This window comes from Eulemur rufifrons, chromosome 2, assembly GCF_041146395.1.
Source record: "Eulemur rufifrons isolate Redbay chromosome 2, OSU_ERuf_1, whole genome shotgun sequence".
Lineage (NCBI taxonomy): Eukaryota > Metazoa > Chordata > Mammalia > Primates > Lemuridae > Eulemur > Eulemur rufifrons.
In genome coordinates this window covers 81036863-81062684 of record NC_090984.1, presented here as the reverse complement: position 1 = coordinate 81062684, position 25822 = coordinate 81036863, and the positions used below count along the sequence as shown (strand labels likewise).

Below are 25822 nucleotides of genomic sequence, written 5' to 3'. Positions count from 1 at the left end.
TTGTCCCCCATGCTGTCATCCAGGAACTTCTCAGGAACTACTCCAGGCTGTAGAAACAGATGCCAAAAGGCAGTTTTAGTCAATAGGTCTAGCACTGTACCAAAAAAAAAAAAAAAAAAAAAAAAAAAAAAAAAATCTACATTTCCTGTTGTCTGCTGGGCTCCTTTGAGATGTTCAGAACTCCACAGGGCACCTGTTAGCTAGGTGGAGAGGGAGCAGAGCTGATTTATTTCACTCACAAGACCCACTGTCCTTTCAACTGTCTATCAGTACTTAGAAATCATCCTTATGTTTTATAAGCTGCAGTTCACTACAGCACTCCACGGTTTAGTCAACACATTGGAGCAAAGATTTTGAAGGGTAGCAGATTGACAGTCCACTTAACTGGAATCAGAATATCCAAGTTCAAAGTCCTGGCTCCACCACTATTTAGTCGCTTCATTTTGAGTGAGTCCTTTGCCATCTTTATGTTTGTTTTCTCATCTGTAAAATAAGGCTGTTGTGGAAAAAAATAGGTCACAGCTCATTCGCCTGTTGTGAGCAACACGTCAATTCATACATTTAAAGCTCTCATGACAGTGCATGGCGCATGGGAAGCCCTCAACTAAAATAAAAAGCGGGGTGGGTAGGAGTGATGGAGATTTATAACAGCTTTCAGCAAATGTAGGGGAAAACCAAGTAACGCAGTATTTGCAGAGCCTGTGTGCAGTAGGGCACACGAGTACACCGGCCTCCCTGCAGCTCTTACGGCCTCGAAAGGAAGGGGTGGGTCTGGGAAGCCCCGCCGGACTCACAAGATCGAGTGGGAGCTCATCGGAGCACGTGGGATAAGGGAAGTGCATTCCGAACCACACACCAGGGAAGGACGCTCTCGCCCTTCATTTTCCGGGCAGCAAAGCGGTGCGTGGTGGTCCCCACTTTCAGCCTACTGGATCCTGAGGAACCGCTGGGAAGCCTGAGCGGACCAAGCATGAGCCCAGCCAGGCTGCCCACCCCAAGGGGGCGGGGCCAGGAGCGGAGCTGGGGCGGGGCGTGCCCGGGAAGGGGCGGAGCCGCGGCGGTGGCGCCAAATCGCGAACATGGCGCCGGAGCGGGTGCGGAGCCGAACGCTTTCCGCCTTCAAGCTGCGGGGCTTGCTGCTCCGGGGGTGAGTCGACTTCGGCAGCTTGCGGGCTGAGGGGGGCCGGGGCGGGGCCGCCTCGCGGGGCAGCAGGACTCGCCGCCGCGGCTCCCTGTGCGCCGAGAGGGGGCTTGCCTTCCAGTGACAGAGACCCTTAAAAAGTTCTAAGAAGCAAAGTCGATCTGGCACGATCTTGAGGCTGCGATGCTTTCTTAGGTGTGCGCGGAGTTGAAATGTTTCTTCCAGGCAGGCGATCCTGCACTTGCCAAACTGAGCGACCTGTCTCGTAGCAGCCGTCTATTAGCACAGTGATCTGGGCACCTCTCCGGCTCCCGATGTCCCCGCCTCTTCTAAATGGGAATCTTAACAACGCTGCTTCCCGCGGTTACTGAGACATCAAATGAGAGACCTGAGAAAGCCTACGTGCATATCTGTGGTTGCCAATTTATATTTTTGCAGAAATTGCCCCCCCTCCCGGTTTGTATTAGGCATTATTTCCTGGAGAATTAAAAAGTAGGTAGGTTCTAAGAAAGTTTTTAGGTATTATCCTGGATTTTTTTTTTTTTTAAAGATTTCCTTTGTAACTTCCCTGAAAGTCATGTTTCCTGGCCATATCCATGTTTTTTAAGATCTATAGAATGATCCTTTCCAAGATTTCTCTCATTAAATCTGCTTTGTTTTCTAGAATACAATATTTTATACTTATTTAAATACCCACTGGAATGAATATACCTTTCTGTACCAGGGTTTTGGTTTTTTTTTTTTTTTTTTTTTTGAGACAGAGTCTCACTCTGTTGCCCAGGCTAGAGTGAGTGCCATGGCATCCTCCTAGCTCACAGCAACCTCAAACTCCTGAGCTCAAGCGATCCTCCTGCCTCAGCCTCCCGAATAGCTGGGACTACAGGCATGCGCCACCATGCCCGGCTAATTTTTTCTATATATATTTTTAGCTGTCCATATAATTTCTTTCTATTTTTTTTTTTTTTAGTAGAGATGGGGTCTTGCTCTTGCTCAGGCTGGTCTCGAACTCCTGAGCTCAAACGATCAGCCCACCTCGGCCTCCCAGAGTGCTAGGATTACAGGCGTGAGCCACCGCGCCCGGCCTGTTTTTTGGGTTTTTTTTGAGACAAAGTCTTACTCTGTTGCCTGCATTAGAGTGCGATGGCCTCAACCTAGCTCACAGTAACCTCAAACTCCTGGGCTCAAGCAATCCTTCTGCCTCAGCCTCCCGAGCAGCTGGGACTACAGGCATGCGCCACCATGCCCGGCTAATTTTTTTCTATATGTTTTAGTTGTCCAGCTAATTTCTTTCTATTTTTAGTAGAGACGAGTCTGGCTCTTGCTCAGGGTGGTCTCAAACTCCTGAGCTCAAAAGATCCACCCGCCTCAGCCTCCCAGAGTGCTAGGATTACAGGCGTGAGCCACCTCTCCCGGCCTCTGTACCAGGTTTTGATTGGTCTTGTGGGTGTAGAGTTTTCAGTTTGTTTTTGTAATTTTTGTAATTGTCAGTTTCATGGGCCTTTTTTTCTTTTTCTTTTGTTTTGAGACCAGGTCTCAACTATGTTGCTCTGGCTGGTCTCCAACTCCTGGGCTCAAGCAATCTTCCCACCTCAGCCTCCCCAGTAGCTGGGATTACAGGGTACATGCTGCAGTGCGAGCCCTATTCCAAGTTTTTTTTTTTTTTTTCCCTCTGTTTAATTTATTCTTTTTTTTTTCAGCTTATAATGGGGGTACAAAAGTTCAAATTACATACGTTGCCCATGTCCTATTCCAAGTTTTATGGGACCTTTAACTTTGCTTTTGAGTTAATGGTAACAGGGCAAGAGTGCATAAACCTTAGTAGAAAATGAATTTTGTCCAGTTGGTCTCTGACATTTTGAAAATATGAGCAATTATTCAATTAACTTTTCTATCCTTTCACTTAGAATTTGACCTAATGTTAAGCTTTTGTTCATTAATTAATTCAGTCAGAAATATACTCAAATCTGTTAGCTGCAAAGCACAGTACTGCGGCAAGAGGGTGCAAGAGAGAGTAAGACACTCTGGAGCTTTGTGGGGGGGCAGATAGTGTATTAGTTATCTATTGCAGCATAACAAATTACCCCAAAACCTATAGGCTAAAGCAACACACATCAATTATCTCACATTTTCTGTGGGTCAGCATTTAGTTCCCAGTGGGCCTTGCAGGCTGTTGACTGGAGGCTAGCGTCAGTTCTTTGACATGTGGGCCTCCCCAGCATGACAGCTGGCTTCATCAAGAGAGAGTCTGCTAGCAAAACTGAAGTCACAGTCTTTGATAACCTAATCAGGGAAGTGACATCTTGTTTCTTTTTAAATTTTATTTTTTAAACTTACAATGCAGTAAATTATCCCTTTTTGCTAAATTCTATTTTTAGAAGCAAGCCACGAGGTCCAGCCCACACTCAAGGGGAGGGGATTGCACAAAGGTGTGACAACCAGGAGGCATGGATTATTGGGGGCCACCTTAGAAGTCTGTCTACCATGGATATTAAACAGTTATTTAATTTCAGTTGTGAAAGGAATCCAGGAAAGCAGTGCTATGAGAGTGTTTAACAAGGTGTGTAAACTACTGTGGAGTCAAGAAAGAGCTTCACTGACGAAGTGGTTTGGGCTGAATGTTAAAGGATGAGCAAGACTTGACTAGATGGAGAGAAGAGTGGGAGGAAATGGCCATATGAATACCGTGAAGCAGGAGAGTACCAGGAAAGCCAGGGACATTATATATGGGCCTAATGAGATTTGGCAGGGGCCAGATCCTGTATGGCTTTATGGACTTTGGTCTATTTTAAGAGCTATCCCAAGATTCCCCCAAAATGTGTGTGATTTTTTGCAGCCTAATTTTTTTTTCTAATTTTGCAATTGAAAACAGTGATGAAATTCCTGGAATTTACTTTGCACAAATGCATTATAAAGTTAATAAATATATGAGTGCCTGTTATGTTCAGGATATGGTGCCTGACATTGAGGCAGACAGATTCTTGCTTTTAATTTTTAATGTAAGGAAGTAAATAATACAAGGCTAATGTGATAAATCAGATCTAAGGTATATGTAAGTGTGATTTTTAACAATTTCAGAAGGAAGGGGAGATTGCAGCAGGTAGGGCTGGTCTAGGAAGGGTTTTCTTAGAGGGAGGATATGATTTGGGGTGTTAAGAGTGGTTATGTTAGCCAGGCATAAAAGGATGGTTTTGTTCAGAAAGTGCAGGGAAGGTGAGTACCACTCAAAGGGAGGAGTGAGTAGATCTTAATTTCAATGCCAGATTGATGAGTGTTTGCCACTTTTTGGCGTAAAACTTTTAGTCTTTAATTACCAATGACATGCCTTATCTTTCCCTTCTTATCAGTGAAGCTATTAAGTATCTCACAGAAGCTCTTCAATCCATCAATGAACTAGAGCTTGAAGATAAACTGGAAAAGATTATCGATGCAGTTGAAAAGCAACCCTGTAAGTAGTATTTTCTGATAACTCTTAAATTGTTAATATAGTTCTGAATACTTGGTTAGATTTATAGATTTAAATTGAAGTTGAGGATTCAACATTAAGATGTCCTAGTGTTATAAGACATATGTATGATAGCATTTCTTCCCAAGGGGTAATACTTTTAGTTTAGCTGGAACCTCAGAATATTCCTCAAGGACCTGTTTACAGTTCTCTGCCTGGTAGAGGTGTCACCATCTTCCCTGCACTTGACTTCTGATTTTGATCTGATCCTTCACTGTCACTTTTGTCTCTCACAGCCTATTGTTATAGGAGTACTTACGTTGGGTACTCCTAAATGGGGGGGGGGGGGGAAAGAAGAGAAAAGTAAGGTGAGCGGAGTTAAAACTCTCTCTTCTTGCTTTCTTCAGGGATTTTTAAAAAACTTTTTCTGGAATGGCTAGTAATTTTTATTTAATTTTGTAAGCCTATAATAAAAAGCATAGGCAGTAACTTTTACTAGTTAATAGAAAGCAATTCTACCAATCCACTGGTAATTAATATACTAAACAGACTTGGAAAGTGCTTTACTGAAAGTAAAATGTAGAGAAAATAGACTCAAAATTATATCATGTTTGTAATAAGAATAAGTGGATTTCAAGGAAAGCACAAACTTATTTTAATTTATAGAGCCAGTCCTTAAAAGATTTAAGAGGAAGTGAAAATTTGCAAAATATATAAACATTCTACAAAAGATGGTCATTCTTGGCTGAGTGTGTTAGCTCATGCCTGTAATCCTAGCACTTTGGCAGGCTGAGGTGGGAGGATCGCTTGAGCCCAGGAGCTTGAACCCAGCCTGAGTAACATAGTGAGAACCTGTCTCTACCTAAAAAAAAAGACAAAACACAATTAAAAAGAAGAAGAAGAAGAAGAAGAAAGATGGTCATTTTTTTTGTTTGTAATTTTTTTTTTTTTTTTTGAGACAGAGTCTCGCTCTGTTACCCGGGCTAGAGTGCCGTGGCGCCAGCCTAGCTCACAGCAACCTCAAACTCCTGGGCTCAAGTGATCCTACTGCCTCAGCCTCCTGAGTAGTTGGGACTACAGGCATGTGCCACCATACCCGGCTAATTTTTTCTGTATATTTTTAGTTGTCCAGCTAATTTCTTTCTATTTTTGGTAAAGACAAGGTCTTGTTCTTGCTCAGGCTGGTCTCGAACTCCTGAGCTCAAATGATCCACCTGCCTCAGCCTCCCAGAGTGCTAGGATTACAGGCGTGAGCCACCGCGCCTGGCCTAAGATAGTCATTCTTTTCCTGAGTATACCAAAGTTCAGAAATGGAAAGTGACATAGGAAGGTGGAGGTTTGGGAACTCTTTCAAGGTCATTTCTGTCTGCACACTGCTTCCTTCCTTCATATTTTTGTTTGGAAATCTATAACTGTTGAAAAGTACCCAAAGAAGCTAGAATGGTGCCACCAATCCCCGAACTAAACCTCCATTCCACTTTGTATTATTTGTAATCAATTCAGCTGTATACCTGGAAGAGTTTTTTGTTTTTATTTTTTTTTTCCCTGAGAGAGCTCTCTAGTCAACCTATCAGTAAAACTGTATTAGCATGTTTACTCCAGCCACTATCACACTGCCATAGAGATTTAGGGATCTTTTTGTCAAATACTTAATCTTATACCACAAGCATGGGACTACAGAGGAGAAAGGCTTTTCTCTTTGAAAAAAATGTCCAGTGTTTGTAGTACCCTGAAGGACAGAAGTGAGTGGAGCTCATTCTCATACGTTGTATAAATGCTAGTCTCTTCAATTATATAGGAAAAACAAGTTCCATGATACAGGAGAAATTGATATATCATTTTCGCTTCTAAAGGTAGAATTTAAAATACACGTTTGCTGGCTGGGAGTGGTGGTTCACGCCTGTAATCCTAGCACTCTGGGAGGCCGAGGCGGGAGGATCACTTGAGGCCAGGAGTTCGAGACCAGCCTGAGCAAGAGCAAGACCCTGTCTCTTCTAAAAATAGAAACAAATTATATGGACAGCTAAAATATATATATAGAAAAGATTAGCCAGGCATGGTGATGCATGCCTGTAGTCTCAGCTACTCGGGAGGCTGAGGCAGGAGGATCGCTTGAGCGCAGGAGTTTGAGGTTGCCGTGACTCTCACGGCACTCTAGCCTGGGCAACAGAGCGAGACTCTGTGTCAATAAATAAATAAATAAATAAAATACACCTTTGCTATAAAAAAAATTCCTTTACAGTAGAAAATTTAGAAAATTAGACTTGTCCTTATTATACATTAACTTAAGATGGCACATGATATTTTGCCTGAGAGAACACCAAGTGGTTAAGGGAGCACACTGTGAATCATGCCTGGGTTTGTATTGCTCTGTTCCTCTTCTAGTTGTATTCTTGGGCAAGTTATTCAACCTCTCAAAGTTGCATTTTCCCCATCTGTAAGATACGGGCCTATTAGCATCAGTGTTATACGACATCAGTCTAGTGGAAATGGTTGTAAATAAAGTACTGAGCATAGTGCCACACATTTACTAAATGCTTACTAAATGGTAGCTGTTGTTACTATTGTTACTGTCAGGCTTATTGAAACATAGCAGTTGTGATAAAGTTATACTAATGTAACCTTATTAGAACCATGAACTAACAAAACTGTTTCTACAACTAAATTTATACTACTAAATAATATTTAGGAAATTAAGGCATTTGGCCATATATTAAAGTATTATAACTTTATTTGAGTGTGGAAAATTAAGGTATTTGAGATACGGCCTTTGTTACTATTCTGACCTATTACTTTTTTCCTCCTAAAAAGTATATAATGAGAATCCCAGTATTAGTATTTGTAGAATAATTTTTAGGAAAGGAGCTGTCTGTGGAAGGAACTAATTTTGATGCCTGTTTTTTAAAATTTGACTTTGAAATTCTCTTTTCAGTGTCATCAAACATGATTGAACGATCTGTAGTGGAAGCAGCAGTCCAGGAATGCAGTCAGTCGATTGATGAAACTATGTATGTGGATAAAATTTACTTTTTCCCCCATTGAAGGTGCTGTTGAGCCCTTATTCTTAATTATTTTCTTGGGGAAATAGTGATCAACATTACTATAGTGGTACCTTATTATTATTTCTGTGTTTGTTTTTAAGCGATGGACTTCATTACAAATCTCGTTATTAAGTAACTCATCTTTCCTATTTTTTTCCTAGGGTTTGAGACTAAAATGTGGTTTGTACCAGTACTAACTTTTGCTGCCTACCCAACCAATCTGACTTTATATTCAGTATGCTATGAATGAATTGAATTAAATTGAATATTCAGAAATATAATTTACTTTTGTTCTTAGGAAAGTGCTGAGCCCAGAGAAGTTCAGCAGTGTAGCTTGGTCACATGGTGAATGGCAAATGAGGGTAGAAGCTCAGTTTTATGACTCTACTGTCTCATCTTTTTAGGTTTAAGAATTTATGTGGCAATAACTTTTCAGTGTTTTATTTCTGAGTATCCCTCTTTGCTTTCCTCCTTTTATGCTATGATACTTCCTTTCAAATTCATACAGTTTAATTGGAAGGAAAACACCAGGGAAAACGGGCAGAGAAAGAGTTATAACTTTAACAGTTCTTTCCTATTTCGGGCAATGGGGATAATTGAAAGGAGTCGTTACCCTTATTTTGGTCAGTAGTTGTAATCTTTTTCCTGTTGGAAGTTATTAGAACTACTAAAAAAAAATAGAGAAATCAAGAAATTTTAATTTTATTCTTGCAAACTCATTTAAAATACTAGAGTGCAATGACATGTCTCTAAAGCCATCAACAGAAATTCAAAGTGATTGTACTGAAGTTTAAGAATTATAATCCTAGAATAGGCAATACCTATTATTTACCCTAAAGTTACCTATTATTTCTGTTAGGCTATTTATATATTTAGCCAGCCAACATGGAGGTCTGATGGGGACTGCATGGTAAAAGATCTTTGCAGCTTCAATTGTCAGAAAGTCATTATATCATAGCATAAGAGAGAGGCTCTTGTTTTTATAGATGAAGAGATTGTATAACAAGTTGAATAACTTCCCCAGATTAATCTTCTAGGAAGTAATGAAGCTGTGTCTATAATCTAGGTTTTCTTCAAGTCTACTGATTCTTTGCCACTCTATACTTGCTGTTACCACCAGGGTAGCATGAACCCTTTTTGACCATTTTCAATTTGGGAAATAAACATATAATTTTAGGGGAGTTTTTTTTTTTTTTTTTTTTAGGTTGGGATATTTATGCAATAGTGCTGTGAATTTTTTTAAACTCTTTCAAATATGAATATGTTACTAACAGTCTCTGAATTAAATTATTTTATTGGTTTTCCATCTCTAACAATAGATATACTGTATAAGTCTCAGGGATGTGGCCAGAATTTGGAGGGTTCTTCCACTATTGAACAACTTTTCCTGCGATGGTTTGGTATAATATTTTGGATTTAAAAATTTGCTAGAAGTGAATCATACCTTTTAATATTGTAGCTCATAAAAGTAGTACATATGGGGAGACATTTTTTAAGATGTGACTATTTTATACATAAACAAATGTTCTTTTCAACAGATGACATTCTTTTTTTTTTTTTTTCTTAATTAGAAGTTAACTTGATTACTCTTCATTCTTGAGAGTATTGGCAATGCTTTCTTGTCCCTTTAAAGGAAATGCGCAAGCTAAAAATTTTACCCATGAAGTATTTTTGACACTATAAGAAATTGTGGGCCGGGCGCGGTGGCTCACGCCTGTAATCCTAGCACTCTGGGAGACCGAGGTGGGCGGATCCTTTGAGCTCAGGAGTTCGAGACCAGCCTGAGCAAGAGCGAGACCCCGTCTCTACTAAAAATAGAAAGAAATTATATAGACAGCTAAAATAAATAAATTATAAACAAAAAAAAAAAAGAAATTGTGTGCATCACCTGAGAAAATGTGAAAAGTACATTATCTATGACAAAGGATTATAATGTAAGTTATTATGTTCACCTAGAGTACTTAATGTTTTAGTAAATCAAGTCTGTGTTTTCGTGGGATGTTTTTCAGAGAACATGTTTTCAATATCATAGGAGCATTTGATATTCCACGCTTTGTGTACAATTCAGAAAGAAAAAAATTTCTTCCGTAAGTATACCATCTATTGCTTTTAAGTGAATTTCAAATGTACATTTCTTTCAGAAGGTATATAGTCTTATGTTTCACTTTTGGCCCATGTTTGTATACTATGATAGTAAAAAATAGGGATTCCTTTTTTCTAGTCTGTTAATGACCAACCACCCAGCACCAAATTTATTTGGAACAGCAAGAGATAAAGCAGAGCTGTTTCGTGAACGATACACCATTTTGCACCAGGTAAATTATGGGGGGAAAATACTGGGGCAATTGGGGGAAAAAAGAGACTGTTTCAGTGTAGGGAAATCCCAGGGATATTTAAAGAATGCAATTTTGTAGTCCAAAGTTGGTTATTCAATAGACTGTTACTGGGATCTTTGTGAGTGAGACCATATAGGGGATAAAGATATTTTCCCCTTAGCAATAATGATGACAATAAAAACAGTAGCTAAAATTTAATATATGATTTTGATATTCCAGGCACTGTGTTAGCACTTTACATACATTATTTACCTCATTTAATCTTCACAACACTAATACATGTATAAGTGCTATTACTATCCATGTTTTACACATGAGGAAACTGAGGCCTAGGGAAATTTAGTAACTTGCCCAAAGATCACAGCTAGTAAGTAGAGATAGGATTTGAATCCAGTCTGTCTGACTCTGGAGCCTGACCATTACCTACCACACTGTACTACCTTCAAGCAGCTTATTGCTTATGAAGTTAAAGGCATTTGCACAAATGTAATAGAAAGTAGAATTTTATACAGGCAATAACAGAGATACAAACCAAATGCATCTGATGGAAAAATCAGAGAAGCCTTCAAGGAAATGATGGCATTTGACATGGGCTTAGATTGCTTTGATCATGTGGAAATGGGAAAAAAGTGGTGGTAACAGTGCGAACAAAAACATAGCAAAAGGAAAAAATGGAGTCTGCAGGGAATGATGAGCAGTCGAGCAGCATGAGATAAGTTTGGAAAGGCAAGTAGAAGCCAAATTGTGTGAGTGCTTTGGATGCTACCCTTGGGAGTTGAAATTCTGTTTTGGTACAAGCAAGCAGCCTTGGAATCCCAGAGAGATTCAGTCACAGCTTCCTCTACCAGTAGGTTTTGGGATGAATTCCAGTGTGAGAGAAGACTTACAGGAGTCTATGGTTTTAGTCTTGGCATAAATGATAGCTTGAGTGAAGGAAGTGACAAGTGGGGTCTAAAGAGGGAACAGCACTGGTGCAGTGGAAACCATAGCTCGTGGGGACTGATTGGATGTGCAGGAGAAGCCAGGGAGTGAAGAAGCAATGATGATTAAGGCTTTGAGTCTGAGAGAGCAGAATGGCAGAATAAGGATAATACATTAACAAATGGGAAAAAGAGAATGTTTGCAGAGGATAATGGCAGGTTCCGTTTTAAGCATTTAAATTAAGGTTGCCTGGAGGGTGTCAGGTGAAATGAACATCTGAGGCTAAGGAAAGAGATATGGGTGGGTAGTGAGAGAGAGAGAGATTCAGGAGGCATCTGCATAGAGTAAAAAATGGAACTGCAAGGATGAGACCCCGAGAGAAAGGCAAATGAGAGAAAAGGAAAGAGGATAGAGTTGAGGGCCAGGCGAGTATGGTGTTATGTGGCAGAAGCACAAGAAGGCTTCAAGGAGAGGATGGTCAGCAGTAAGAAGCACTGAAAACAGGTTGAAGAGAATGAGCACTGAGGACGTCCATCCTCTGTTGCTTCCATTGCTCACATAATGTTGCCTGATTAATCTTCCTGCAGTGTAGCTCTGACTACCTCATGGGTTTTGCATGGAAGTCTTTCAAGGAAGTTTAGTGCCTACTGAATTAAATACAAATCATCCTTAATAACTGAAATCTTCCATCACACACATTTGGCCTAATCTCGACTTTTGCTCTAGTCATACTCTGCTGGAGCCAAAACTGAAATACTGCATTATTGTTGCTGTTTCTTCCACTTCTGCGACTTTGCTTATACAGTTGCCTGCTCTTCCCTCTCATCTCCGCTGTTGAAACCTTCCTAATTTTGGAAGGCCCTTCTCAGGTTCCTCCTTCTTTCTGGAGCCCTTGATCTCCAGTTGGATGCAATTTCCTCCTGCTTGAAACCCACCGAGGACTTCATGTCTTACATCACTGAGTAGACTTGGTGGCCCTGCCTTCCATGCGGGTGCTTACTCCTGTGATCAGAATATAGACTCCTTGTTTATCTCCTCTGCCACATTTAGCACTGTGCTTTTTACAGAGAAGATGCTCAGTAAACACCACATTTCTTTTTTTAAAAATATGCTTTGATATCTACTCTATTATTGTGGGTGTGCTGCTCAGCCTTTCTGAGCCTCACTTTTTTCATCTGTGAAATAAAAGAGTTGAATTTCAGTTCATTCATATTTTCCTTTTTGTTTTTGTTTGAGACAGGGTCTTGCTTTGTTGCCCAAGCTGGAGTGCGATGGTGTGATCATAGCTCACTGCAGCCCTGAACTCCTGAGCTCAAACGATCTTCCTGCCTCAGCCTCCCAAGTAGCTGGGACTACAGGTGCATGCCACTGCACCTGGCTAATTTTTATTTTATTTTATTTTTTGTAGAGATGGATGTTGCCCAGGCTGGTCTTGAATTCCTGGCCTCAAGCAATCCTCCTGCCTTAGCCTCCCAAAGTGCTGGGATTATAGGCCTGAGCCACTGGGCTTGGCCTCATTCATATTTTCATTGCCATTATCTTCCTGAAAATGAATCTGATTTTATCATTATTACTACTTCAAAATCTTTTGTCTTCCATTGTCTGTAAGATGAACTTCTTGGTGTGGCATACCAAAGTCTGTATTCTCAGAGCTGTTTGACTTGGAGATCATAGAAACTTGAACTGACTAAAACTGAGAAAGGATTATATAGGCTTGGCTTGTATTATTGCCTGCTGGCGTCAAGCATGGCTGGGTCCTGGTGCTCACACAATGTCTTGAGGCATCTGCCTCTTTCTTTGTCCCAGCTCTTTTTTTAAAGTGATTTTACTTTCAAACAGGTTCTCCCTATGGGGTGACAAAGATGGCCAATAGTAGCCTTACCAACTCTTGGAAAGAGAGTTCCTCTTTTCCAGTAGTTCCAGCAAAAGTCTTTTTTTTTTTTTTTTTTTTGTTGAGACAGAGTCTCACTTTGTTGCCCAGGCTAGAGTGAGTGCCGTGGCGTCAGCTTAGCTCACAGCAACCTCAAACTCCTGGGCTCAAGCGATCCTACTGCCTCAGCCTCCCGAGTAGCTGGGACTACAGGCATGCGCCACTATGCCCGGCTAATTTTTTCTATATAGATTTTTAGGTGTCCATATAATGTCTTTCTATTTTTAGTAGAGACGGGGTCTCGCTCAGGCTGGTCTCGAACTCCTGACCTTGAGCAATCCACCCGCCTCGGCCTCCCCCAGCAAAAGTCTTGAATATGTCTCTTATTAACCTGACTTGAAGCATTTGCTCATTCTTAAACCAATCACTGGCCAAGAGGATGGAGTACTTTCATTTTCTAAGCCTTGGTTCCCTAGGACATCAGCTCTAGCTGAACTCCATGGACTGAGATTGGGGAGGGATGGTTCCCCAAAGAGATGCTTTTACTAATCTCTTGCCTTATCTGACACTCTGCCTTGTGCACGCCATGATCCAACGGTACTAAACTTTGCATAACTTCTGAAATACTCTTTTATGCTTGTAATTCCTCTGCCTGAAATTTCTTGTCCCAGCCCCCTTTGTTTCTTACTAGCCAAGTCTTATTTATCATCTAAGATCTTGTTCAATGGCCCCTTTGGCCTGCAGCATAGTCCGTACTCACAATACTTTGTTGTATGGTGGCACTTCTCTTTCACTAGCCACAATGCTCTGAGGGTGACACTTGCCTTGTTGTCTTCACATCCTCAGCCCAGGGTGTGCTGCTGCCAGGCACACAATAGACCTTTCTAAGAAAAACATTTTTTAATTTTTAAAATTACATTACTAGATATTTCTATGTTGTTAAATTATATGGGTTTTCAAATTTGTTAAGACTAGATAATAGTAATAGTTTAAGGACAGAATTTCATCAGGGTACTATTTTAATGAATCTCAGTTTTAAATGTCTGTTTCAGTAATTCATGTGAATCTTTCTTTTTTATAGAGGACTCACAGGCATGAATTATTTACTCCTCCAGTGATAGGCTCTCACCCTGATGAAAGCAGAAGCAAATTCCAGGTTAGAATGTTATCGTAGTTTATTATTTGTAATAAAAAATATGGTAAAGATAAAAGAAGCTCCACGTGGTAATTTCTAAAAAGATGAAAATTATATATCCTTATATCCAGGAATTCTGTTTCTAGAATTTGTAGAAGTTATCCAACAGTTATATCCATGCAATGGGCCAAGAAAGGTACACAGAAATATTAAGTATTGCTTTTATTAGTAGAAAACTGGGAACAACTTAAATGTCTTTTAATTGGAGTTTGGTGAAATGAATTGTCTCATATATATTATAGATATCTCTACCCATTAAAAAGAATGAAGTTTATCTATATACAGTTAAATGGAAAGGTGTCTAAGAAATTATTAATTTCAAAAAGTTAAATTGCAGAATATAAATAATATGATTTCATCTTTGTAAATAAAAACTGTATAGATGTGTTTTATAAATTATATATGTATGTATTTACATATATTTAGGATTACATATAGAAGAACAACAAAAGGATTTTTAAAAATAGTGTCCTGATTCTTATAACTTTCTGATAAAAATATAGTAGTCAGATTAAGAATGTACATAATAATGACAGCCTTTCAAAATACTAAGTAAAATTAGAATATAACCTTTTAAATACCTCACTAATTTTTGAGAGGTATGGATCAAATAAAATTGATATTCTTTTTTGTATTTTAAAAATTAATGTACTTATTATTCAGAATGATATGGTATGAGACTTCAGTCATTGGTAGGAGCCTGAGTTGATATGGTATTTCTTTAGGCATAATTCTTCCAGGCTACATTTGATATTATAGTTTTTTGTAAGATAAAATTAAACTTCCTAAGTTTGATTTGATTTTTTTTTTTTTACTGTAAAGTAGCTGTAAATACTGAAATGTGCACCCCAAATTTACTTATTTGTAAAAAGATTAGTTTCTTAAAAGAATGTATTTTCAATCTTTAAGAATTTTATTTTGTTTTGAGCTGGGTGTGGTAGCTCGCACCTGTAATCCCAGTGACTTCGGAGGCTGGGGCAGGAGGATTACTTGAGTCCAGGAGTTGGAGACCAGCCTGGGCAACACAGCAACATAGCAAGACCATGTCTCTAAAATAAATAAATAAATAAGAATTTATTTTGTTTTATTTTAGCTTAAAACAATAGAAACCTTATTGGGTAGTACAGCCAAAATTGGAGATGTGATTGTGCTTGGAATGATAACCCAGTTAAAAGAGGTAAGTTAAACTTAATAAGCATCAAACTTTTATTTTCGGCCCTGGGTTGATGAACTGTTGGTTACATAGAGTATTTCTACAGAGGGTACAGGAATGTATTCTTCATTGAAGATGCACCTCAGTCACCAATACTTTTCGTCTGTGTTTGGTTTCCTGCGTAGACATCAGGAAGGAGTGACTTGTCTGGGAGTCCAGTTTCTATAGCCTTAAATTAGGCCCACAGTGCCTTCTGGTTGAACTGAGCATACTGGGTTTCTGAACAAGCAAGCTGCAGACTACATCCTGGTCCCTTGAAGACACTGTTGGCTTTCTCAGAAGGACCTGGTGAGGCCCTCCTTATGGGAGCCTCCTGGTATCCCTCTTGCTGTCCCTTGTTCTGCAGCAGTCATCCCCTCGGCTACCTCTGAGGAGTCTGAGTCTCAATGAAGTCATTAGTCTGAGGTGACCAGCCTAGTAAATGAAAGAGCCTGGACTAGAAATAAGAGCTGATTTTTGAAATCCACTATTCTCTCTACTGTGTTCTATTATCAAACTTGTTGGTAGTTTAATTGTGTCATAGTATTTATTTTTATATAAATGTGAGTATATTTTTTTTTTTTTAGGGAAAATTTTTTCTGGAAGATCCTACTGGAACAGTACAACTAGACCTTAGTAAAGCTATATCCTTCACTTTATTTTTTAAAATCTGTGTTACATGAATTGGAGAAATTGATTACATATTATTCTCAAATTTACCTATTTGGGTTCCCAGTGTAACTTCCATATGTTGGTGGAGTAGGAATATAAAGACATAATCCTAAACAGAGACATAACAACTTTAATTCCCCCTTATTTTGGAGAATCCAGAGAAACCACTGAGGATGTTTATAACATGGTAAGAATGATCCAAACTGTCAGTATTACCAAGCTACATCTTAGAATTAAACATGGGGACATTTAAACCCAAAATTTTTAAAGCTATAATCTAAGCTATGTTTCAAATGGGAAGTCTTTGAATTATTATTTAGAAGTTCTGTTGGGCTCAAAATGTCTGTTGACTTGATCATTGCCTCAAGCATAGAAACAGAATTATTTTCCGTAACTGCTGTTTACCAGTTCCATAGTGGGTTATACACGGAGGCATGCTTTGTCTTAGCAGAAGGTAAGTCAGTACACTTTTTCCTGTCCTCTTTATTGTTCTACACTAAAACCATTTTTACATTGGATTAAATATGTTAACATGATAGAATTTGGGATAACATTGATTATGAGAACATATTTTTGATAATGACATAAAATAACTCTTAGACTGCAAATAGGCTAATAGAAGCCTTTTTAGGGTGATGAAAATGTTCTGAAATTAGATCATGGTGATGGCTATACAACCTGTGAATATACTAAAAACCACTGGATGGGTGAATTGCATAGTATGTGAATTATATCTCAATAAAGTTGAATAAAACCTTAGATTTATATAGGACCATAAAATGAAACATTTCCTAATATGTGTACTTTCTATACTCTAACATGTACTGTGGAATTAAAAAATGAAAAGTTTTACTTTTGAATCTATTTCTAGTTAATGAACTTTTATTTATAGAATTTAGGCTATCTATAGATCTAAAGTTACATGGCTCAGTGCATGGGCAACTTCTGTAGTCGGTTCACAGGGCATGAGAATACAGCTTAGCATTATTGATTTGTGTAACACAGTTTTTGTCCTTTCAAACAAGGAGGAGGACTGGACAAATGAAAGTGATTTGCTACTTATTTTTTTTTTCAGGCTGGTTTGAAGATCAAGTGTTTCACGTCAATGCCTTTGGATTTCCACCCACTGAGCCCTCCAGTACTACTAGGTATTAAAATATTTGATTTAAACTCTATAGGAATTTAATAATAATGGCAGTAGTGAATGTAAGATAGTACATCATATCTCAATTATTAAGGTCTCAAGCTTCATGTCAAAATGGAAAGAACAATGGAAAATGAGAATTAGAAGACTGGGTTTTATATGTAATGTGAAAACTAGTAGATCAGTCCTAGATTAGTTGCAATACCATCTTTGTACTTTGGCTTCAACTAGGAAGGATTTCCAATCTACCTGTTTTGTTTATCTATGGGGTTGATGAGAAGTTCAAGTGAGATGAGAGAGATAGGAAAACACTTAAAAGAATATAATTCACATGTTAATATAAAGTTCTCATTTTCATAGTCCACTAATGAAGGAAAGTTACAAGTAGCAGCTTATAGCTCCTCGATATAAGTAAAAGCATCATAATGTTAGAGCTATTCCAAAAGGGCCTTCTCAATGAGAGGAGTTGAGCTCTCTGTCTCTTGAGGTATTTGGGCAGAGGCTGAATGATGTAAAAATTGTAGCTGGTGGCCTGTGGGTTGAAAGTAGCCTATAGACCTTTTTTTTCCTTCTTCTCCCTTTGAGGCATTAAAAAATATTTTTAATTAGTTTTCAATATATAAAAATTAGATTTCTGGCCAGGTATGGTGGCTCATGCCTGTAATTCTAGCACTTTGGGAGGCCGATGTGGGAGGATCGCTTGAGGTCAGGAGTTCAAGACCGGCCTGAGCATGAGTGAGATGCCATCTCTACGAAAAAATAGAGAAATTAGCTGGGCATGGTGATGTGCACCTGTAGTCCCAGCTACTCTGGAGCTGAGGCAGGAGGATTGCTTGAGCCCAGGAATTTGAGATTGCAGTGAGCTATGATGACACCACTGCATTCTAGCCAAGCAACAGAGTGAGACTCTGTCTCAAAAAAAAAAAAAAAAAAAAAAATTTAAGAGATTTCTCATAAAGGTCTGATTTCTGAGTTCTCTTGAACGATCAGACCTGGCAGCACGGCAACCTGAATTTTCATCTGGTAACAACCATACTGTAGCAATTGCCCACCTTGGGCAGGGCATGTAGTGTGCCCTGGTTTATGTCAGCTGACTGCTGCTTTGATAATTTAGCTTACTGGACACTGTAAGCACTTGAGTTTGCTACCTCTGGGAGAATTAAAGTAGTTGCCTTCTAACCATGAGATTCTGTGATGATGGTGATTTCAAAGAGAGTAAGGATTTTAGTCCCCGTATGCCTGTATAAATTCAGGGTACAAAGGCAACATTTTTTCTGGCTGGGCGTCAGTGGCAGGGCAGCCTTTGCAGAGCATTTCCTCTTCCTGTTGAAGTAATCAAGGGAAAGGTGCTGATCATGCTAAGGAAAACACAAGCCCTTATCAAGCCAGCTTACCTGTAATTGAGTGCTTTTGGTGTAGTTTGTGGCTTTTTACAATATAGTAGGCTTTCTTTGGAATATATTTACAGCAAATTGCTGTGGTCTTGCTGTTTTCATTTTGTACAAGCTTCAAAATTACTACTTTGGAATGACAGGTATAATTGAGGTGGGTGGCCATGAGTATTACTACTCATTTCCCTTTAGCCAATAGAGTTCATCACTGTACTGTTCCAAATAATCTTCCATTTAAATTATGCCCTTTTCTCTAAATCCAGCTGTTTAATGTGTGCTTAGTACACTAAAGGACTGGCATGAGGTGTCATAAAGTACATTAAAATAAAATAATTACTTTATTCCTGTTAGGATTTCAAATTACTTTTCTCTTATAATGCCTGCAAAATATAAAATTCAGAGGGTCACATTCTGAGGGTAGTTGGTGGATTCAGCAACAAATATTTTACTAAGTACTTTTTAATGTGTAAAACATTGGGGAGACAAAACATTTAGGGAGACAAACAAGTATTATACAAATAGGTCTACACTTATGGTCTCATCCTGAAGGGACTTACACTGAATTAATGCCTTTCCCACTATTGCATAGTTAATACAAACACTTTTTTTAGGATACACACTTACTGGGGCTTCACTAGCATCTTTCTAAGTCTTTTACTAGTACAGGGCATGTGACTTGTGTTTTCTAAGCCCAAAGTGTTAGAGTTTATAGAATTCCTAGAATACTTCTTTTTTCAAATTTGACAGCTTACGAAAATAGGTACCATAAATCCTTCCTCTTATATTCCATGAACCGAGGATGGACTATATTAGTAAGACTTTTCTGAGCTTTAACTGCTCAAGATTTAGCTTAAGAGGTGTCTCTTCCTGTGATGCTCTAGTTCTGCAGTCCCCAACCCCGGGGCTGCAGCCCAGTACTGGTTAGTGTCCTGTTAGGAACCGGGCCACACGTCACCACCTGAGCTCCACCTACCACCCCCTACCGCCCCCACCTGTCCCCCATCTGTTGAAAAATTGTTTTCCATGAACTTAGGAACCAGGAGCTGCAGAGCAGGAGGAGGTAAGTGGAGGGCGAGCAAGTGACATTTCATCTGTATTTACAGCTGCTCTGCTCCCCATCACTTGCATTACCCTGAGCTTCACCTCCCTAGTGTGTTTGCTTTTTAAGTGTTACAAATAGTACATTTGCATCTATTTACACTGGAAAATAACTTCATTAGATACAAAGAAGCTAAATTTGTAAAATTATTAGAAAAAGATCTCCAATAGAATATAGGATAGATGATAATAATTGTTATAATTACCTAGGGCATACTATGGAAATACTAATTTTTTTGGAGGGCCTTCTAACACATCTGTGAAGACTTCTGCAAAACTAAAACAACTAGAAGAGGAGAATAAAGATGCTATGTTTGTGTTTATATCCGATGTTTGGTTGGACCAGGTAGAAGTATTAGAAAAACTTCACACGATGTTTTCTGGTAGGTATTTTTTTTTTCCTACTCTTTCTTGAACTCTTATGATGGTTCATGTCTTAAAACTAAATTCTTTTTTAAAATGTATCTTTTTGAATATTCAGGTTTTTAAAAAAGATTGATTTAGCAATGAGATATTTTAAATAAGATTTTATTTTAAAGACTTACGTTTTTATATTTTTAAAAAACCGTGTACTCATGATAAATAAGAATTAGTCCTGCATTGCACGATGGCTCACACTTGTCATGTCAGCACTTTGGGAGGATGAGGTAGGAGGATCACTTGAGCCCAGGAGTTTGAGAACAGTCTGGGTAACATGGCAAGACCCAGTCTCTACAAAAAATTTAAAAATTAGCCTGGTGTGGTGGTGCATGCCTGTAGTCCCAGCTACTTGGAAGGCTGAAGCAGGGGGATTGCTTGAGCCCAGGAGTTCCAGGCTGCAGTGAGCTGTGATTGCACCACTGCACCCCAGCCTGGGCGGCAGTGAGACCTTGTCTGTTAAAGAAAAAAAGGAATTAGTCCTACGTATTGTATAAGAGAATAGATAAGAGCTTGGGCTTTGGCATCTGACAAAACTGGGTTTAAGTGCCAGCCTAATATCTTGGGCAGGTGACTTAACCTAAATCTTGACTTATACGGATGTACTGAGAGTTAATTCAGCCTACCTGGCACACAGTAAATGCTCAATAAATGGGCATTATTATTACTATTATTTTAATAATAACTTATTATTAAAAACTCATGGTTAAAGGGTTTTTAACTTGATTTCTAGACTAGAAAAATTATGTTCATTTATTCTTTTATTCTTTAGGCTATTCACCAGCACCTCCCACCTGCTTTATTCTGTGTGGTAATTTTTCATCTGCACCATATGGAAAAAATCAAATTCATGCTTTGAAAGGTATTGAGGGTCTATTTAATAAGAAATGTTTCTATATTTATATAAACTAATATGTAGTTTATATCTAATCAAATATAATTTGGTTTTTATGTGTATATATACAAATAAAACCTAATGTCCCTTTAAAATTTTAGATTCCCTAAAAACTTTGGCAGACATAATATGTCAATACCCAGATATTCATCAAAGGTAATGATCTCTACTGCTATATTTTTTATTCAAATGGTTTTGTTTAAAAAAAATAAATAACCAAAAATGAATCCTAGTTTTTTTTTTAAGTTTTAATTTTATTTATTTATTTTGAGATGGGGTCTTGCTATATTGCCCAGGCTGGTCTTAAACTCCTGAGTCAAAGGATCCTCCCACTGGCCTCCCAAATAGCTGGGATTATAGGCGCATTCCACTATGCCTGGCTGAACCCCAAGTTTTATATCAGCTACTATTAAACTAATAGAAGAAAAAGAACATTGAGAAAATTAAAAGAGCTAAGAGATAAAATTGGCCTCACATTGTGATAATATATGCTATACTGTACTAGAGATTTACAGCGAAAAGTCTTAAGAGGGAGAGTGATAATTTCAACCATATTTTGAATTTCTTGGTGACATTACTCTAAGGGTCTAGAGTATCACCTTTCAGTATGATAGTCATCGGCCACATGTATCTCTAAATTAAATTTAAAATTCAGTCTATCGGCACTAGCCATAGTTCAAGCACTTAGTTGGACAGTGCAGATATAGAACACTTCTATTATCACACTGTTAGACAGTATTAGTCTGGAGACTTTTAGTAGTTCATTTATTAAAATATATGACATTTAAAAATTGTTTAAAATTCATGATTCAATTAAAGGGAATAACTTGTTTTGCTGCTGGATAGTGTTATAATATATTTTTAAATAAATTATGTTGAATTTTGCTACAGTAGTCGTTTTGTGTTTGTACCTGGTCCAGAGGATCCTGGATTTGGTTCTATCTTACCAAGGTAAGTTTTATTCAAATTTTTACAGCAGTAAAGAAAATTTTGTAAAATTTTAAAATATGTACCGTATCACATACTGTTTTTATAGGCCACCACTTGCTGAAAGCATCACTAATGAATTCAGACAAAGGGTACCATTTTCAGTTTTTACTACTAATCCTTGCAGGTAAATATTAGTATTTTCTGTTACACTTTTTTCTCTTTCATTTAAAAATTAAGTCAATTCTTAAAATTTGTCTCTGAATTTTGACTGTTGTAGAATAAATATAAAAAGAAAACTTTTTGTTTTACGTTTCTCAAACTTTGGAAATATTTTAACTATATTTAAATAATTCACTGTTGGTGCTGCTCACTGTTATCATAGGCTTATAATGTGGAAATAACCTAAGAGCTTTGGTTCTTCTCTTTTCTGCCTACATGCACTCCTTTGGTGACGTTATCCAGGGTCCTTTGGTTTTAGATATCATCTGTGTATTGACACCTCCCACATTTATATCTCCACGTCAGACCTTTCTTCCAAACTCCAGACTCCTGTATCTAGTTGCCTACTTATCATCTCCTCTTGGATCACAGTGAACTGATCTCCCTCCCCTGCCACCACCTGCAACCTGTTCTGTAGCCTTCCCCATCTCAGTTCATGGCACCTTTATCCTTCCTGTTGCTCAGGCCAAAAACTTTTGGGTTTCTCTCACATGTATTAATGGTTTTTCAGGAAGTCCTATTGATTTCAAAATATATCCAGAATCTGGTCACCTCTCTATACCTCTACCTCTATGACCCTGGTTCCATCTTCTCTATCCTGGATACCTGTAATGGCCTCCTAATCAGTCTCTAGTTCCTACTGCTTCCCCTGTATAGTTTATTCTTGACACAGTGTCAGAATGATACTCTAAAATGTTAGGCATATCGTGTCCCCCTTCATGATCCTGAAAGATGGAGCCCTCGTCATTCAGTAACAGCCGTATCCTTGCAATGATGACCCAGGCCCCACACAGTCTGGCCCCCTCCTCCCTCTCTAATTTTCTCTCCTCATTTGCTCCAGCTGCACCAGCCTCCCTGCTATTCCTCAAGCATGCCAAGCATGCTCCAGTTTGAGGGCCTGTGCTGTTCCCTCTGCGTGCAGTGTTCTTCCTCTGGATATCTGTTTGACTGACTCAGCACAGTGTGACTGTGCTCAAGTCACACCTCATTATGAGCCCTGCTCATTCCCATCAAACTATTTAATACTCCAATCTTCTAAACCCTCGCTTCCCACGGATGATCCCTCTTAGCCTGTTTCTTTTTCCCCTACACTTAAGCATCTTCCAACATACTATGTAATTATCGTATTTATTGTTTATTTTCTGTGCCTCCCTCCCACTAGAATGTAAACTGCATGAAGGCCAAGATCTTTCTGTTCTGTTTGCTAATCGTTAGAATAGTGCAGGCACAAATTTAGAGCTCACTAAATAACTTATCGAATGAATGGATGACCAGAAAGACTAGTTGAATTTCTGCTACGGTGAACAGTGGGAAGTGGGGATGGCTTTTTGACATTTAAAGACTTTTTGCCTTTAAAATTATCTTATTTTTTTTTTCCTGAGGAAGCCAAAGTCAACTACTGTTTTCATTTCAGAATTCAGTATTGTACCCAAGAAATTATTGTCTTTCGTGAAGACTTAGTGAATAAAATGTGCAGGAACTGTGTCCGTTTTCCTAGTAGCAATTTGGCTATTCCTAATCATGTAAGTAAAGAGTCTTCTTTATTAAACTATCTTACATGTTACATTATATGCAATTTTATTAAGTCACTTAATTTTTGCTTATATTATGATGTTTATTTGTGATTCAAAATAAATTGAACATCCTTTTGTCAGTAATTTTTTTTTTTTTTTTTTTTTTTGAGACAGAGTGTCGCTTTGTTGCCCGGGCTAGAGTGAGTGCCGTGGCGTCAGCCTAGCTCACAGCAACCTCAAACTCCTGGGCTTAAGCAATCCTACTGCCTCAACCTCCCGAGTAGCTGGGACTACAGGCATGCGCCACCATGCCCGGCTAATTTTTTCTATATATATTTTAGTTGGCCAGATAATTTCTTTCTATTTTTAGTAGAGACGGGGTCTTGCTCTTGCTCAGTCTGGTCTTGAACTCCTGACCTTGAGCGATCCACCCGCCTCGGCCTCCCAGAGTGCTAGGATTACAGGCGTGAGCCACCGCGCCCGGCCAGTAAGTTAATTTTTGTTAGTAAGTCAGTGTTTCTCAGCTTTCTACTGACGTATCCCCTAATGCAGCAGTCCCCAACCTTTCTGGCACCAGGAACTGGTTTCATGGAAGGCAATTTTTCCACGGACCAAGGGTCGGGGTGTGGGCTGTCGTGGTGCGGAGCTCAGGCTGCAATACACGGCCCGTTTCCTAATAGCCCACAGACCGGTACTGGGCCATGGCCCAGGGGCTGGGGACTGCAGCTCTGATGGACAGAGGAAATCCCAGAACAAGCAGGAAAGTTCTTTGAAGCTTCCTGTTTTGGCTTTAAAACTCTCAAATTGTACTTCAAAATATATGTATATGTTTTAAAAAATATTCATATTTACTGTTTATTACATGTTTTATATGGTATGTCCACATCCAAAGGATGTGCACTGTTTATCTTGTAGCTTCAAGGTTCCCTGATACCCAGTTGTCAATCCTTGGTTATGTGTACCTGCATCTAAGAAGTATGGAAATAGATCCTATAGAGCATTTTTATTACTCATTTTATAAGATTATAAAGTTTATGTAGGCTGAATCTTGATTCCTGGCTTCACTCAAGCTATGAAACTATTTTTAGATGAATAGAATTAGTAAATGAGTTTATTATACAGCTGTAAGTACCATTGATCCAATATGACTATTTACGGGAGTCACTTTTATGGCATATGGTATTAAATGAAAACTTATAGATATTTTTTCCTAAAATACAGAATTAATTCCATTTTATATCAGTGTTTTCCAAAGTTCTGCGATTCAAAGCTTTCCTAATTGTTTCTCAAATATTCTAGGTCCTTTTGCTAATTAACATTTAATTTTTTTTACAATTAATTTTTACAGATGAACTGAAGTTTGCTTTGTTTTGTGTTCTTTTGTAGTTTGTAAAGACTATCTTATCCCAAGGACATCTGACTCCTTTACCTCTGTATGTCTGCCCAGTGTATTGGGCATATGACTATGCTCTGAGAGTGTATCCTGTGCCCGATCTACTTGTCATTGCAGATAAATACGATCCTTTCACTATGACTAATACTGAATGTCTCTGCATAAACCCTGTAAGAATGTAGTTAACCTTACATAGTCATTATCTGTCAAGATTAGAGCGCATTTCTTTAGATCTAAAATATATAATAAAATTATAAAATATATAATAAAATTATTATTGGAGTAAAAATATACTATTAATGAAACATTGACTTAATTTGGTATACACAGAAAGTTCTTAAACTTTCAGGATAGTATGTGACTATAAAGTAATGTGACTTGTTTTTAAAAAGCAAGCATATCAAAACATATAAATCCAAATGAGCATTTTCCTCTTCAAAGTAACTTATCTTGGGATTCCTTTCTGAGAATTGCTTTCATATCCTGTGTCCCAGTCTCTTGCAACATATCGATGGTACTTGTTCTTTGAAAATGATTTTGATTTTTGGAAATTGCCCAAGTCCCCAAAATCTAAGTCTGATGAATGCAAAAACTTCATTGGGACACATTTTATTATTTATTTTTTATGTACAACGTTGAAATTTCTTCAGAATCTTGAGGTTGCTTCAGAATTTCTACAGAAGTATGGTTGACTTTTTGATCATGGGGAATAAATACTGCATAAACAATGACATACACATACTTGTTTATATCAAGCAAAATATTATCTTTACTAGTGATTTTTAATCTGCATGCTTCCTTGATTCTTGTGAATTTTAGACTTTAATACTTTTTTGTTTAATCTGTAATCCTTATTTTTGGTTACTACTTTCCTTAAACACATTTTATCCTGCTTCCTCTAAGACAGGGCTTATCAACCTCAGTACTTTTGAAATTTTGGACCAAGTAATTCTTGGGGTTGTCCTGCAAATTTTAAAATGTTTAGCAGCATCCCTGGCCTCTGCCCACTAG

The 25822-nt window shown here is 38.4% G+C and overlaps 1 protein-coding gene across 4 annotated transcripts in view; it reads left to right on the top strand.

Annotated features, from left to right (window-relative positions):
• The first annotated feature begins 1068 nt into the window (after positions 1–1068).
• Positions 1069–25822, top strand: part of POLE2 (DNA polymerase epsilon 2, accessory subunit) — a 29362-nt gene continuing 4608 nt past the window's right edge. The window contains exons 1-17 of one of the 4 annotated variants that reach the window (XM_069464642.1): positions 1069–1147; positions 4486–4586; positions 7516–7591; positions 9634–9711; positions 9846–9939; positions 13833–13907; positions 15040–15123; positions 15726–15782; positions 16216–16264; positions 16886–16958; positions 19654–19826; positions 20633–20722; positions 20857–20911; positions 21650–21706; positions 21792–21869; positions 23319–23427; positions 24805–24981. In XM_069464642.1, the coding sequence (XP_069320743.1) occupies positions 1080–1147; positions 4486–4586; positions 7516–7591; positions 9634–9711; positions 9846–9939; positions 13833–13907; positions 15040–15123; positions 15726–15782; positions 16216–16264; positions 16886–16958; positions 19654–19826; positions 20633–20722; positions 20857–20911; positions 21650–21706; positions 21792–21869; positions 23319–23427; positions 24805–24981 (1494 nt within the window). In that variant the 5' untranslated portion in view covers positions 1069–1079. Of the gene's footprint in view, positions 1148–4485; positions 4587–7515; positions 7596–9633; positions 9712–9845; positions 9940–13832; positions 13908–15039; positions 15124–15725; positions 15783–16215; positions 16265–16885; positions 16959–19653; positions 19827–20632; positions 20723–20856; positions 20912–21646; positions 21707–21791; positions 21870–23318; positions 23428–24804; positions 24982–25822 lie in introns of all 4 variants that reach the window. The other 3 variants (XM_069464634.1, XM_069464660.1, XM_069464651.1) reach the window with 3 other exon arrangements.